The sequence below is a fragment of the Salmo salar genome, chromosome ssa09, assembly GCF_905237065.1.
Source record: "Salmo salar chromosome ssa09, Ssal_v3.1, whole genome shotgun sequence".
NCBI classification, from domain to species: Eukaryota; Metazoa; Chordata; class Actinopteri; order Salmoniformes; family Salmonidae; genus Salmo; species Salmo salar.
This window is the reverse complement of record NC_059450.1, coordinates 92,678,183-92,692,978: the sequence shown is the minus strand read 5'-3', so window position 1 is coordinate 92,692,978 and position 14,796 is coordinate 92,678,183. Positions and strand designations below refer to the sequence as shown.

The following is a 14,796-nucleotide window of genomic DNA, read 5'->3' as shown; positions in this document are numbered from 1 at the left end:
GTGACATCTGTAAACAATTGTTGGACAAATTACTTGTGTCATGCACAAAGTAGATGTCCTAACCGACTTGCCAAAACTATAGGTTGTTAACAAGACATTTGTGGAGTGGTTGAAAAACAAGTTTTACTGACTCCAAACTACGTGTATGTAAACTTCCGACTTCAACTGTATCTATACATTTTTTTAAATTAATTCATTTATTCTTGTTTTCTGTTCCTCATTCTTTGTTTCGATGAAGCAAATGTGTGGCGTTTGAATTGGACATTGTTTAAAGGGATAGGTAGGATTGGGGAAGTGCAGTCTATTGCTTAGGATTGGAAGTGCAGTCTATTGCTTATGAAATAAATCTGAATATGTATTTGAATTTGAACTGAGTTGTGCAGTAAAAAACATTTGTAACATGTGTAACGATGTTGATTTACATCATGACCAAACAATGTACTTCAACAGATTGGCATTCAACTTTTCATTACTCTCAGATCCATACTAAAACACCTCCAGGGAAAATGCAAGACAGACATCCCATGGAAAAGGTGTGAGATCAAAACCAAAGTTTCAGAATTTGTAACTCAAAGCTTGCAGCTGACAGATAATTGTGACATTACCAACAGTTCTGACTTTGACCAGGACATCATAATTTGACTCATCCCCCATCATGACACAATGTTTTAGTCTCAGTCTTACCTGTCCCAGAACCCAATGGAACCCTCAACAGTGCTGTTCCAGAATCCTACGGAACCTTCCAGAACCCTCAGCAGTGCTGTTCTGGAACCCTGCAGAACCCTAGGCAGTGCTGTTTCAAAGCCCTCCAGAACCCTCAGCAGTGCTGTTCCAGAACCCTATGGAACCCTAAGCAGTTCTGTTCCAGAACCCTCTGGAACCCTCAGCAGTGCTGTTCTGAAGCCCTCGCGAAGCCTCTGCAGTGGAACTTTAAAATTATTAGAACTATCCTTTTGTACTCCTTCCTGAAGTTTTGGTTGAGCACTCCGTAGATGACTGCGTTGAGGCAGCTGTTGAAATAGGCCATGAAGTAGCTGGCTGTGAAGAGCCACTCTGGGATATTCACACCCAGTCTGGGGTTGATAGCCACCGCCAGCCCGATGAAGTTCAGCGGAGCCCAGCAGACAGCGAACAACACAAACACCACAAACATAGTCAGGAAGATACGGAAGTCGTGTGGTTTGATCTTGGGCCTCGTGTCCGGTTTCACCCGTCTCCTCACCTGTAAGACCAGGATCCAGATCCTCAGGTAGCAGTACGTGACGATACTGATGGGGAGGATGAAGTGAACCACGACCACGGTGATGGTGTACAAGGAACTAACCGACTGGGCGAAGGTACACGAGTAGACCCTCGGGTCGTACTGCAGAGACTCCACAAACCAGTTGGGCACGATGGCCAGCACAGTCAGCGCCCACACCAGGATGACGTAACACATGGTGTTCTGGTTGGAGAAGAGCTTGTCGTACTTCAGATTGTGACAGATGTAGCAGTAGCGGTTGATGGCGATGCCGGTGATGTTGAAGATGGAACCGATGACGCTCAGGCCCATCAGGAAGCCGCTGATCTGGCAGTGGATGTACCCGGCGATCCAGCCATTGTGAAAGATGGCTGTCAGAACCAGAGGGTAAGGGTAGATCGCCACCACCAGGTCGGCCAGAGCCAAACTCACCACAAAGGCATTTCCTATGGGGCAGAGAGTGCATAAGATTTGATGGATCTTCAGAGTGTTAGGACAGTAAACAAGGGCTGCCATTTTTTATTTGTAAATATATTCATTTATAATCTAAAAACAGAATAAATACAATAAAATATTGATACATTTCCACCCACAAGGTCTGTCAGAGCCAAACTCAGCACACAGGCATTTCCTATGGGGCAGAGGATACCTCAGATTAAATAGTCCGTTTTGCTCTGTTCTCTGACCGTTCATTAGTAGAAGTTCGAGGTCTCCCATCCTCTTTGTAAAACCATTCAATATCACTAAAACGTAATAAATCAAATAAGTATTGGAAAATAATCCTACCCTATCTAATATGTACTGGTTGCTCCAAATGAACTATAGTTCCTTTTTCTAAGGCTATATCCTTAAGACCCTGTTATCATTCCTGTCTTGCCAAACTCTCATTAGTATGTACAGTACATAGGGAAAGACCAGGGGATCGAGGATCCTTGTTAATTCTCATACTGACTTGTGTGTTAAAACTACATGATAATAATTGTAAATAGTTCATGAAGACCCCCAGGATTTCAGCATCAGCTAGTGCTTGCATGATAGATTATTTCATTCATTCATTTAATTCACAGCATCCCATCCACGTGTGCAATAACATAATACAAAAACATGATATTTACACGTTGTGAGTTGAATAGCCCCTGCAGTCAGACACACGATCTGACTTGAACCGGAGTCTAATGAGTTGAATCGTTGCTTCCAGTCAGATAGTAGTATCAGTGTCCTGATAGATGAGTGGGTATTCATACAAATCCATACGCTCTCTCTTTCTCCTCTCTCTCTCTTTCTCCTCTCTCACTATTTCTTCTCTCTCTCTCTTTCTCCTCTCTCTCTTTCTCCTCTCTCTCTCTTTCTCCTCTCTCACTATTTCTTCTCTCTCTCTTTCTCTTCTCTCTCTCTTTCCCCTCTCTCTATTTCCCCTCTCTCTCTCTTTCCCCTCTCTCTCCCCTCTCTCTCTTTCTCCTCTCTCTCTCTTTCCCCTCTCTCTACCTTTCTCCTCTCTCTCTCTTTCCCCTCTCTCCTCTCTCACTATTTATTCTCTCTCCTTGTTCTTTCTCTCTTGGTCTCTCTCTTTCTCCTCTCTCACTATTTCTTCTCTCTCCTTGTTCTTTCTCTCTCTCTCTCTCTCTCTCTCTCTCTCTCTCTCTCTCTCTGCGAAGGCTGCCAGTGAATCTACCTCGAGAGACGGTGCATGATTGTCTTTACATGATTGTCTTTGACAGAACTTTACTAATAATTAAGTAATTACCTGTGACAAGGCCAAGCAGGAAAGGAGAGGGGAGGAAGATGAGGATAAGGAGAGGGGAGGAAGATGAGGAGAGGGGAGGAAGATGAGGAGAAGGAGAGGAGGAAAGAGTGAGGTGTTTTTATTTGTAACGTAATAAGGTTATCAAACAAGGGGGTAGAACTCCCTGAAATAGCCTCCCTCTCCCTACAACTTTTCAATTGATAGTGTGTATCTTAGGCTACGTTTACACAGGCAGCCCAATTCTGATCTTTTGACCAATTATTTTAGAAAGATCTGATTTGTCAAAAGACCAATTAGTGGCTAAAGAACTGCATTGGGCTGCCTGTGTGAACGCAGCCTTATTGTCTCGATAATTAAACATTTCTCTCTAGATCCTTAAGATATGCTTGCAGAAAACAGGACTTTCATTGAGGTGACACCTACATAGGAGCCTGAATTTTGAAATCCTATACCCTGAATTGAAAACAGAGTTAATTAACCCCAACGTGGACATCTACAGTGTACTCAGATGTCTGGTATGCCCTTTGAGCTGAGGGCTGCATAGAGGTTTAGCTTGGTAGGTGGATTCATGTCCCCCGGTGCAAGAAAGTGCAGGATTTTTACAGAAGTAATGTATCATCATATCTCTGCCTCACCATAGTTCACGCTGAATAGCCAACTGAACTCATTGATGCGTTAATTCACAGATGTGCTGTACAGTTAAACAGCAGTCTAAGGCACTGCATCTCAGTGCTAGAGGCGACATGACAGACACTCTGGTTCGAATCCAGGCTGTATCACAACCGGCCGTGATTGGGAGTCCAATAGGACAGAGCACAATTGGCCCAGTGTCGTCCGGGTTTGGCCGGGGTAGGCCATCATTGTAAATAAGAATTTGTTCTTCACTGATTTGCCTAGTTAAATAAAAGTTAAAGAAATCAGTAGTCAATAGGGATCGCTCACTTCAGGAAGCAAATTGAATTGTGCCTGTTGTGACACGTCATGATGGGTGACCTGCAGCTGATGATCTGACACAGTTATGAAGCAGCACAACCAGGATCAATGTCCTCTATGCCTGCACTAACTGCACTGGTTAAAGGGTCAAAACGTATTAACAACAGTGTTTCTGTCTGACAACTTGTGGCCCAAACCAGAACAAAATACTATCTGCTTTTCAAATCAGTTGAAGAAAGGATATGAACACCCCTGAGTGAATCACTGGATACTGTATCCATATAAATATAATCAACTATTCTTCTATTTATATGAATATACTGTATTTGTCTTCACTTTACAATCCTCTCTGTTGGACATGATGCTCAAGAAATCGCAATCGCAAATGTAATTGTCCAACGACACATATAACTCAGTACTGCAGTACTACTAACAACACATACCACAGTACTGTAGTACTACTAACAATACATATAACTCACTACTGTAGTACTACTAACAATACATATAACTCAATACTGTAGTACTACTAACAACACATATAACTCAGTACTGTAGTACTACTAACAACACATATACCTCAGTACTGTAGTAGTACTACTAAGAACACATATACTTTAGTACTGTATTACTACTAACAACACCAATACCTCAGTAATGTAATACTACTAACAACCCAGATACCTCATTACTGTAGTACTACTAACAACACAGATACCTCAGTACTGTAGTACTACTAAGAACACAGATACCTCAGTAATGTAGTATTACTAAGAACACAGATACCTCAGTAATGTAGTACTACTAACAACACAGATACCTCAGTAATGTAGTACTACTAACAACACAGATACCTCAGTAATGTAGTACTACTAACAACACAGATACAGTAAAATAGTACTACTAAGAACACAGAAGAAAACAGACTGGGTGGCTACTTGCAATAGGTTATTACCTGCTTTCCTGAGTTTCCTGTTCCTGAAGACAGACAAGATGACCAACAGGTTCCCCAGAATATCTACCACAATAGTTACGATCAGGACTGTTGCCAGTAGAGTGACCACCAACGGGTAAGGATGCCCCTCTGTGTCCCTGCCATGCCCTTGTGAAGAAGAGTTTCTAGGGGCCACAGTATCTTCAACCATCCTCACCTCATCCTTTAACGGCAGGGACAGTATGTCCTGCATGGTCCTTGTCCTTTCAATTACGACTTGCATTGAGTTTAAGTTGTATGTCCTTCCAGTCAGTGAACGCACGAAAGTAATTTGTTATTTTTCAGTTAACTAATCTTCTTAAAGAGTAATGTTGTCTTCTTCTACTTTGATTTGAAATGGAATCATAGCAGATTTAATTGTAATTTATCATGATATTTTATGAGAATAAATTATTAGAACAAAAAAAAAAGATATTTTAGCAAATTATTATTCTTATTATTAAACTCGGAACAACAGCTTATTCATGGGTAGGCAAATAGTCAATGCACGCAGAGTTAATTGAATTCTCTCACATTGGCAAAATTGTGTGACAGAACCCCATGGTGACAGAAACAGTTAATCTCTACAATGTGTTCATAAACCTCTTCCTTCATATGGAGTTTTTAATCCTTCATTCATCAAATTATCTTGATGGCGCGCGCATAGCTAATTTTCCCACACCCTTCGCACCTCGAGCGGTTTGTATCCCCACTTTCTCCCTATCAATCCGGTGGTGCGCAATAGTTATGCCTTCCGTTCCGTATCTCCGCTTTAGCTTCGGTGTTGTCTTGTCTCCTGTCACTCCTGTGCGTGAGAAAGTCTCTGCTTTCCTCACCTTCGTTTTCAGATGATGATGCTGCTGCTGCTGATGTTGGGCTCTCCTCAGCACACGACACACGCACGGTGCAAATTAAGGCTATTCCCCTGCCATAGCACCCCTCCCGCGCTAAAAAAAAAAACCACAACAACTATGTGTGCTCAAAACATGAATAATGACAGACTTAAAAGCTGCAGTCTAATATTTTAATGTCATAAAAGTTAGTATTTTCAGAGATTATATTATGGTAACTTTTCAGATACATCTTGCTGGATAATAGGCTTCATATATACATTACTGTTGAATAGGCTACTTATGAGTCATCATTGTAGACACTAAAAACCTTTGTTATTACATTTTAATGACATGACTTTAAGGGTTGCCCATATTACTTAGTAAACAACACTAGTTTAGATAAAGTAAATGAATTAGGATTTTGATTTTGCATGAATGTAACTGTACTCCTCTCTTCCAGTCTCAGCATGACTTTGGTGTAATTGGTTTGAATGACTCCATTAGCTTGCCTAAAGTCACACCCCTTAAACATGCATTGTTTGCAGTAGCTACAAGTCATCACTTCTATTCGGTTGACTAACTAACTCTGATTATCAACACACTACTGTACGGTCAGACCTACAGATCATGGCTGGTGCACCCGGATTTCATCTAACTTATTACCTTCTATCTGTTATTGATGACTTGCCCTTGAAGATCTACTGAAATTGTGTTTCTTTAATACTGTACACCTTCCAAATGATTTTAAATGCATGGGTTAGTCAATGTAAAAGAGGTAGCAAGTTAGGGAATCCCAGAATGTCCATGTCTTTTCACATTCTATTCCCTACATATAGCACCACTTTAGACCAGGGTGACTCCTATATAGGGCAGTTTGGTACCAGCACAGAACAAGGGGAGAAAAACTGCCCAGATCATTTGATATTTCATTAATACATCCAGTGGTGGAAAAAGTACCCAACTGTCATACTTGAGTAAAAGTAATTAATAGAAAATGAAAAAGCCTTTTTGAAATCTGACAAAGCGGGCTGGATTAACAAGAAGTTAAGCTTTTAAACGATGTAAGACACTTGTATTTTCATGAATGTTTAATATTACGATTTTTGTATTTTGAATTTCGCGCTCTGCAAAGCGTCACTTCTAGCCCAAAGAGGTTTCTTTAGAGGGCATATAAATGCCGCCCCTTGGGCTCAGAGTCTCATCTCTTCTGCCACACATCTATCAAAATGGCTCTGATCTTACATCTGGCCTCACCTCTACCCAGTGGAACATTACAGTTTTTCTCAATTGCTTAAACACAAAAACTGGTTCCTGTAGCACAAAAACTATACCCTTACGTCATTTCCAAAAACACACACACATTTCCCATAACCGTAAACACTATTCACCTGTTTCTACACGTTTCAATATTCAAAACTCTTTCTGCAAAACCTTACACAAAAGTGGCCAAATGAATCATTCATTGCACTATATATTAATTCAGCAAACATACGCTCTCAATATAATTAACTCAAGTCATCACAACCTAAACTCAAAGAGCACACCTTTCTCCACGTGCAAACACTAAGCCTCAAAATTGTTAACACCAATCAGAATTGCAGGATCAATAAATAGGGCCTAGAGGCATGTCCATGTGCTTTGGAACAACGGATCCTAACAATGCCGAAGTTGCAAGACAACAGAGAGGAAGAGGACGAGGACAAGGACGAGGACGACAATAACAAAAAAGCCAAGTAATCTCAGATGATATCCGTGCCACCCTAGTTCATCATGTGCTCATACATGGGAGGACTATGAGAGAAGCTGGACAGCTAGTGCAACCCAACACGGTTGCATTCATTGTCCGTACTTTCAGAAGGGAAAACAGGTAATTTGCCTTGTTACTGTGATACATGTAATGTTGTAGTACATAGAGACTGAATCTCCACTTTGTTCTCAGTGTAGTTTTTACCACGGTAATGGATGACCATAGGTCAGTAATGGTCAAATGTCATTTTGCAGAACTGAGAGGCAGCCATCTATTGGAGGTAGGTGGAGACTTCTCACAGCTGAGCAGGAGCCCTGGTGAATATGGAGGTTAGGTGGAGACTTCTCACAGCTGAGCAGGAGCCCTGGTGAATATGGAGGTTAGGTGGAGACTTCTCACAGCTGAGCAGGAGCCCTGGTGAATATGAAGGTTAGGTGGAGACTTCTAACAGCTGAGCAGGAGCCCTGGTGAATATGGAGGTAGATGGAGACTTCTCACAGCTGAGCAGGAGCCCTGGTGAATATGGAGGTTAGGTGGAGACTTCTAACAGCTGAGCAGGAGCCCTGGTGAATATGGTGATTGCCAGTAATTCCATCCGTTTGAGGGAAACTCAAACCCAAACAGTTGCAGACCAGGTAGTCTCCCAAGGAACTGACAGCATCAGCATTTCCACCACTGACCGGATCTTTCAGAAGAACCTCCATAAGGACAAAGCAGCTGTACCGTGTGACTTTTGAAAGGAATTCAAACAGAGTTAACCTGTTTGGGATAGGGGGCAGTATTTTCACAGCCGGATAAAAAACGTACCCGATTTAATCTGGTTACTACTCCTGCCCAGAAACTAGAATATGCATATAATTAGTAGATTTGGATAGAAAACACGCTAAAGTTTCTAAAACTGTTTGAATGGTGTCTGTGAGTATAACAGAACTCATATGGCAGGCCAAAACCTGAGAAGATTCTATACAGGAAGTGCCCTGTCTGACAATTTGTTCTCCTTCTTGGGCATCTCTATCAAAAATACAGCATCTCTGCTGTAATGTGACATTTTCTAAGGCTTCCATTGGCTCTCAGAAGGCGCCAGAAAGCGGAATGACGTCTCTGCAGTCTCTGGGCGAAAAAAAGCTGGAGTTTTTGTGAGTGGTCAGGCAGGGAACAATGACAATGGAGTGCGCGTGCACGAGACGACTCCATGTTTTCCTTTCAGTCTATGAATGAATATAACATCGCCCGGTTGGAATATTATCGCTATTTTACGAGAAAAATTGCATCAAAATTTATTTTAAACAGCGTTTGACATGCTTCGAAGTACGGTAATGGAATATTTTGAATTTTTTTGTCATGAAATGCGCCCGCGCGTCACCCTTCAGATACTAACATGAACGCACAAACAAAACGGAGCTATTTGGATATAACTATGGATTATTTCGAACCAAAACAACATTTGTTGTTGAAGTAGAAGTCCTGGGAGTGCATTCTGACGAAGAACAGCAAAGGTAATCCAATTTTTCTTATAGTAAATCTGAGTTTGGTGAGCACCAAACTTGGTGGGTGTCAAATTAGCTAGCCTGTGATGGCCGAGCTATCTACTCAGAATATTGCAAAATGTGCTTTCCCCTAAAAACTATTTTAAAATCTGACACTGCGATTGCATAAAGGAGTTCTGTATCTATAATTCTTAAAATAATTGTTATGTTTTTTGTAAACATTTATCGTGAGTAATTTAGTAAATTCACCGGAAGTTTGCGGTGGGTATGCTAGTTCTAAACATCACATGCTAATGTAAAAAGCTGTTTTTTGATATAAATATGAACTTGATTGAACAAAATATGCATGTATTGTATAACATAATGTCCTAGGAGTGTCATCTGATGAAGATCATCAAAGGTTAGTGCTGCATTTAGCTGTGGTTTTGGTTTTTGTGACATATATGCTTGCTTTGAAAACGGCTGTGTGATTTATTTTTGGCAGGGTACTCTCCTGACATAATCTAATGTTTTGCTTTCGCTGTAAAGCCTTTTTGAAATCGGACAATGTGGTTAGATTAACGAGAGTCTTGTCTTTAAAATGGTGCAAAATAGTTGATTGTTTGAGAAAATTTTATTGTGGTATTTTAGTTGGTTTTGTATTTCGCGCGATGCCATTGGCTGTTGGCTAGGGGTTCCACTAGCAGAACGTCTGTCCTTAACAGGTTTTAAGGAACAAAGATTCTAGTATGTGCAGGTAATTGCTATACTGTACAGAATTTTTACAGTATGTAGAGTGTGACCCATCTCTCCAGCATATCAATACAGTACTGTATAGTAATGTTGTCCGGACCTCTGGCAGTCTTTGTGGGTGTACCACAGGGTTCAATTCTCGGGCCGACTCTTTTCTCTGTATATATCAATGATGTCGCTCTTGCTGCGGGCAATTCCCTGATCCACCTCTATGCAGACAACACCATTCTGTATACTTCTGGCCCTTCCTTGGACACTGTGCTAACTAACCTCCAAACGAGCTTCAATGCCATACAACACTCCTTCCGCGGCCTCCAACTGCTCTTAAATGCTAGTAAAACCAAATGCATGCTTTTCAACCGTTCGCTGCCCGCACCCGCCCGCCCGACTAGCATCACCACCCTGGACGGTTCTGACCTAGAATATGTGGACAACTATAAATACCTAGGTGTCTGGCTAGACTGTAAACTCTCTTTCCAGACTCATATTAAACATCTCCAATCCAAAATCAAATCTAGAATCGGCTTTCTATTTCGCAAACAAAGCCTCTTTCACTCACGCCGCCAAACTTACCCTAGTAAAACTGACTATCCTGCCGAAGCTCGACTTCGGCGATGTCATCTACAAAATAGCTTCCAATACTCTACTCAGGAAACTGGATGCAGTCTATGTCAGTGCCATCCGTTTTGTTACCAAATCACCTTATACCACCCACCACTGCGACCTGTATGCTCTAGTTGGCTGGCCCTTGCTACATATTCGTCGCCAGACCCACTGGCTCCAGGTCATCTGTAAGTCTATGCTAGGTAAAGCTCTGCCTTATCTCAGTTCACTGGTCACGATAACAACACCCACCCGTAGCACACGTTCCAGCAGGTATATCTCACTGCTCATCCCCAAAGCCAACACCTAATTCGGCCGCCTTTCCTTCCAGTTCTCTGCTGCCAGTGACTGGAACGAATTGCAAAAATGGCTGAAGCTGGAGACTTTTATTTCCCTCACCAACTTTTAACATCAGCTATCTGAGCAGCTAACCGATCGCTACAGCTGTACATAGTCCATCTGTAAATAGCCCAGCCAATCTACCTACCTCATCCCCATACTGTTTTTATTAACTTTTCTGCTCTTTTGCACACCAGTACACCACTTGCACATCATCATCTGCTCATCTATCACTCCAGTGTTAATCTGCTAAATTGTTATTCTTCGCTACTATGGCCTATTTATTGCCTACCTCCTCATGCTTTTTGCACACACTGTATATAGACTTTCTTTTTTTTCTACTGTGTCATTGACTTGTTTATTGTGTTATTGGCTTGTTTATTGTTTATTCCATGTGTAACTCTGTGTTGTTGTCTGTGTCACACTGCGTTGCTTTATCTTGGCCAGGTCGCAGTTGTAAATGAGAACTTGTTCTCAACTAGCCTACCTGGTTAAATAAAGGTGAAATAAAAATACAAAAAATAAATAAAATACTGACAGTTCATCAAACAGCATCCACAGAGGAGTCAACTGTATCCCTTTTCTAACATACATTAACATGAGCATTTCAAATATCACACTTCCGTTACTTATATACTTCATCCAAGGTAACCCCAGGATGGACCCTAGAAAATGTCTTCCCCCGCCAACAAGTCAGCTTTTTCTTTATCAGTTACAGCCATTTTTTGATCCACAACATAGACCATAGACCATAGACCATGCAACATAGACCATAGACCATAGACCATACAACATAGACAATAGACCATAGACCATGCAACATAGACCATACAACATAGACAATAGACCATAGACCATGCAACATTGACCATACAACATAGACAATAGACCATAGACCATGCAACATTGACCATACAACATAGACCATAGACCATACAACATAGAGCATAGACCATAGACCATGCAACATAGACCATAGACCATACAACATAGACAATACAACATAGACCATAGACCATAGACCATACAACATAGACCATACAACATAGACCATGCATCATAGACCATAGACCATAGACCATACAACATAGACCATAAACCATAGACCATACAACATAGACCATACAACATAGACCTTACAACATAGACCATAGGCCATACAACATAGACCATACAACATAGACCATAGACCATACAACATAGACCATACAACATAGACCATACAACATAGACCATAGACCATAGACCATACAACATAGACCATTGACCATAGACCATACAACATAGACCATTGATCATAGACCATACAACATAGACCATAGACCATAGACCATAGACCATACACCATAGACCATAGACCATACAACATAGACCATAGAACATAGACCATAGACCATAGACCATATAACATAGACCATACAACATAGACCATAGACCATACAACATAGACCATAAACCATACAACATAGACCATAGACCATACAACATAGACCATACAACATGGACCATAGACCATACAACATAGACCATAGACCATACAACATAGACCATGGACCATAGACCATACAACATAGACCATAGACCATACAACATGGACCATAGACCATACAACATGGACCATAGACCATACAACACAGACCATAGACCATACAACATAGACCATACAACATAGACCATAGACCATACAACATAGACCATAGACCATACAACATAGATCCTACAACATAGACCATAGACCATGCAACATCGACCATAGACCATACAACATAGACCATAGACCATACAGGGTTAGACCATAGACCATAGACCATACAACATAGACCATAGACCATACAACATAGACCATACAACATGGACCATAGACCATACAACATAGACCATACAACATAGACCATACAACATAGACCATAGACCATACAACATAGACCATAGACCATACAGGGTTAGACCATGCAACATAGACCATAGACCATAGACCATACAACATAGACCATAGACCATACAACATAGACCATAGACCATACAGGGTTAGACCATGCAACATAGACCATAGACCATAGACCATACAACATAGACCATAGACCATACAACATAGACCATACAACATGGACCATAGACCATACAACATAGACCATAGACCATACAACATAGACCATACAACATAGACCATAGACCATACAACATAGACCATAGACCATAGACCATAGACCATAGACCATACAACATAGACCGTAGACCATACAACATAGACCATACATACATACATCATATTGTTAAATAAAGGGTTAAACAAATAAAACCATTTAACTATAGATTTTCACCATCACACATTCATATTCAGATGGGACAGGTATAATAAGATATACAAGACCTTCCCCTATGAACGTATAACACCCACCACCCTGTCCAGTTAATCTATCAGGTCAGATTGAACAATAACCAGGAATAATACAATCAAGACGGGGTCTAAGCCATGTTTCTTCAACACATATCACATTAGGTTGAATCTCTAAATCTATTACATATTTCTTAAACTCCTGACAAAAATGTTTCTGGCATTCCTCTGAAGGAGAACGAACAACATTACTCTAATTGTCATCATACTGAGACATTCCATCATTAGTATTATCAGCAGTCAACATATCATCATACTGAGACATTCCATCATTAGTATTATCAGCAGTCAACATATCATCATACTGAGACATTCCATCATTAGTATTATCAGGAGTCAACATATCATCATACTGAGACATTCCATCATTAGTATTATCAGCAGTCAACATATCATCATACTGAGACATTCCATCATTAGTATTATCAGCAGTCAACATATCATCATACTGAGACATTCCATCATAAGTATTATCAGCAGTCAACATATCATCATACTGAGACATTCCATCATTAGTATTATCAGGAGTCAACATATCATCATACTGAGACATTCCATCATTAGTATTATCAGGAGTCAACATATCATCATACTGAGACATTCCATCATTAGTATTATCAGGAGTCAACATATCATCATACTGAGACATTCCATCATTAGTATTATCAGGAGTCAACATATCATCATACTGAGACATTCCATCATTAATATTATCAGGAGTCAACATATCATCATACTGAGACATTCCATCATTAGTATTATCAGGAGTCAACATATCATCATACTGAGACATTCCATCATTAATATTATCAGGAGTCAACATATCATCATACTGAGACATTCCATCATTAGTATTATCAGCAGTCAACATATCATCATACTGAGACATTCCATCATTAGTATTATCAGGAGTCAACATATCATCATACTGAGACATTCCATCATTAGTATTATCAGGAGTCAACATATCATCATACTGAGACATTCCATCATTAGTATTATCAGCAGTCAACATATCATCATACTGAGACATTCCATCATTAGTATTATCAGGAGTCAACATATCATCATACTGAGACATTCCAACATTAGTATTATCAGGAGTCAACATATCATCATACTGAGACATTCCATCATTAGTATTATCAGGAGTCAACATATCATCATACTGAGACATTCCATCATTAATATTATCAGGAGTCAACATATCAACAATCATGGCGACAGTAACATTCCATCATTAGTATTATCAGGAGTCAACATATCAACAATCATGGCGACAGTAACATCTGTTACTCCTTAAAACTCTGTTTCTGCTTCCACAATGATCTTCAACTTGCCAGTTGTTCTTTCCACAAACACAGTCCGGTTGATAACCTTTCCAATGAAGGCTATAAAGTAAATCTGATTAACTATTAAAGTGTCCATTGAAACGACACATTTGTGAGAGCAACATTTCTGAACAGGGCTTGTATTCTGTGTCTGGACCAGCATAAGCAACATTTCCTAAAATAGGTCCACTTATTCCAGGACTGACCCTGTTATCTCCATCGTTCTGCCTAATAGTTCCACCAATGTGCCTCGCAGCCGCTCAATAAGAGACATTATGAGTGATGTTATATCTTTGTATCTATCCTCTCTAGCCTCTTTCTGCACCTGGCATCCACCTAGTGCTGCACTGTCCCCCCCCACACACACACAATTAAAACATTTAACTTGACATTGTTCCCACGTTCACCATAATCACGTTCCTCTCCACACTTGGCACAT

The 14,796-nt window shown here is 40.5% G+C and overlaps 1 protein-coding gene across 1 annotated transcript; it reads right to left on the bottom strand.

Moving 5' to 3' along the window:
• Positions 1 to 883: 883 nt before the first annotated feature.
• Positions 884 to 5,062, bottom strand: mtnr1al (melatonin receptor type 1A like). The gene is made up of 2 exons (XM_014213248.1): positions 4,873 to 5,062; positions 884 to 1,686 (listed from the first exon to the last, which is right to left on the bottom strand). The coding sequence occupies exons 1-2, from the start codon at positions 5,060 to 5,062 to the stop codon at positions 884 to 886; spliced, it is 993 nt and encodes a 330-aa protein (XP_014068723.1).
• Between the last annotated feature and the right edge of the window lie 9,734 nt (positions 5,063 to 14,796).

What these genes read in the sequence shown, in the direction of transcription:
- mtnr1al (XM_014213248.1), bottom strand. Translation starts at nt 5,062, where the DNA reads ATGGTTGAAGATACTGTGGCCCCTAGAAACTCTTCTTCACAAGGGCAT. An exon ending in CAGGAAACTCAGGAAAGCAG is followed by an intron (nt 1,687 to 4,872) that starts GTAATAACCTAT and finishes TCTGCCCCATAG; the next exon opens with GAAATGCCTTTGTGGTGAGT.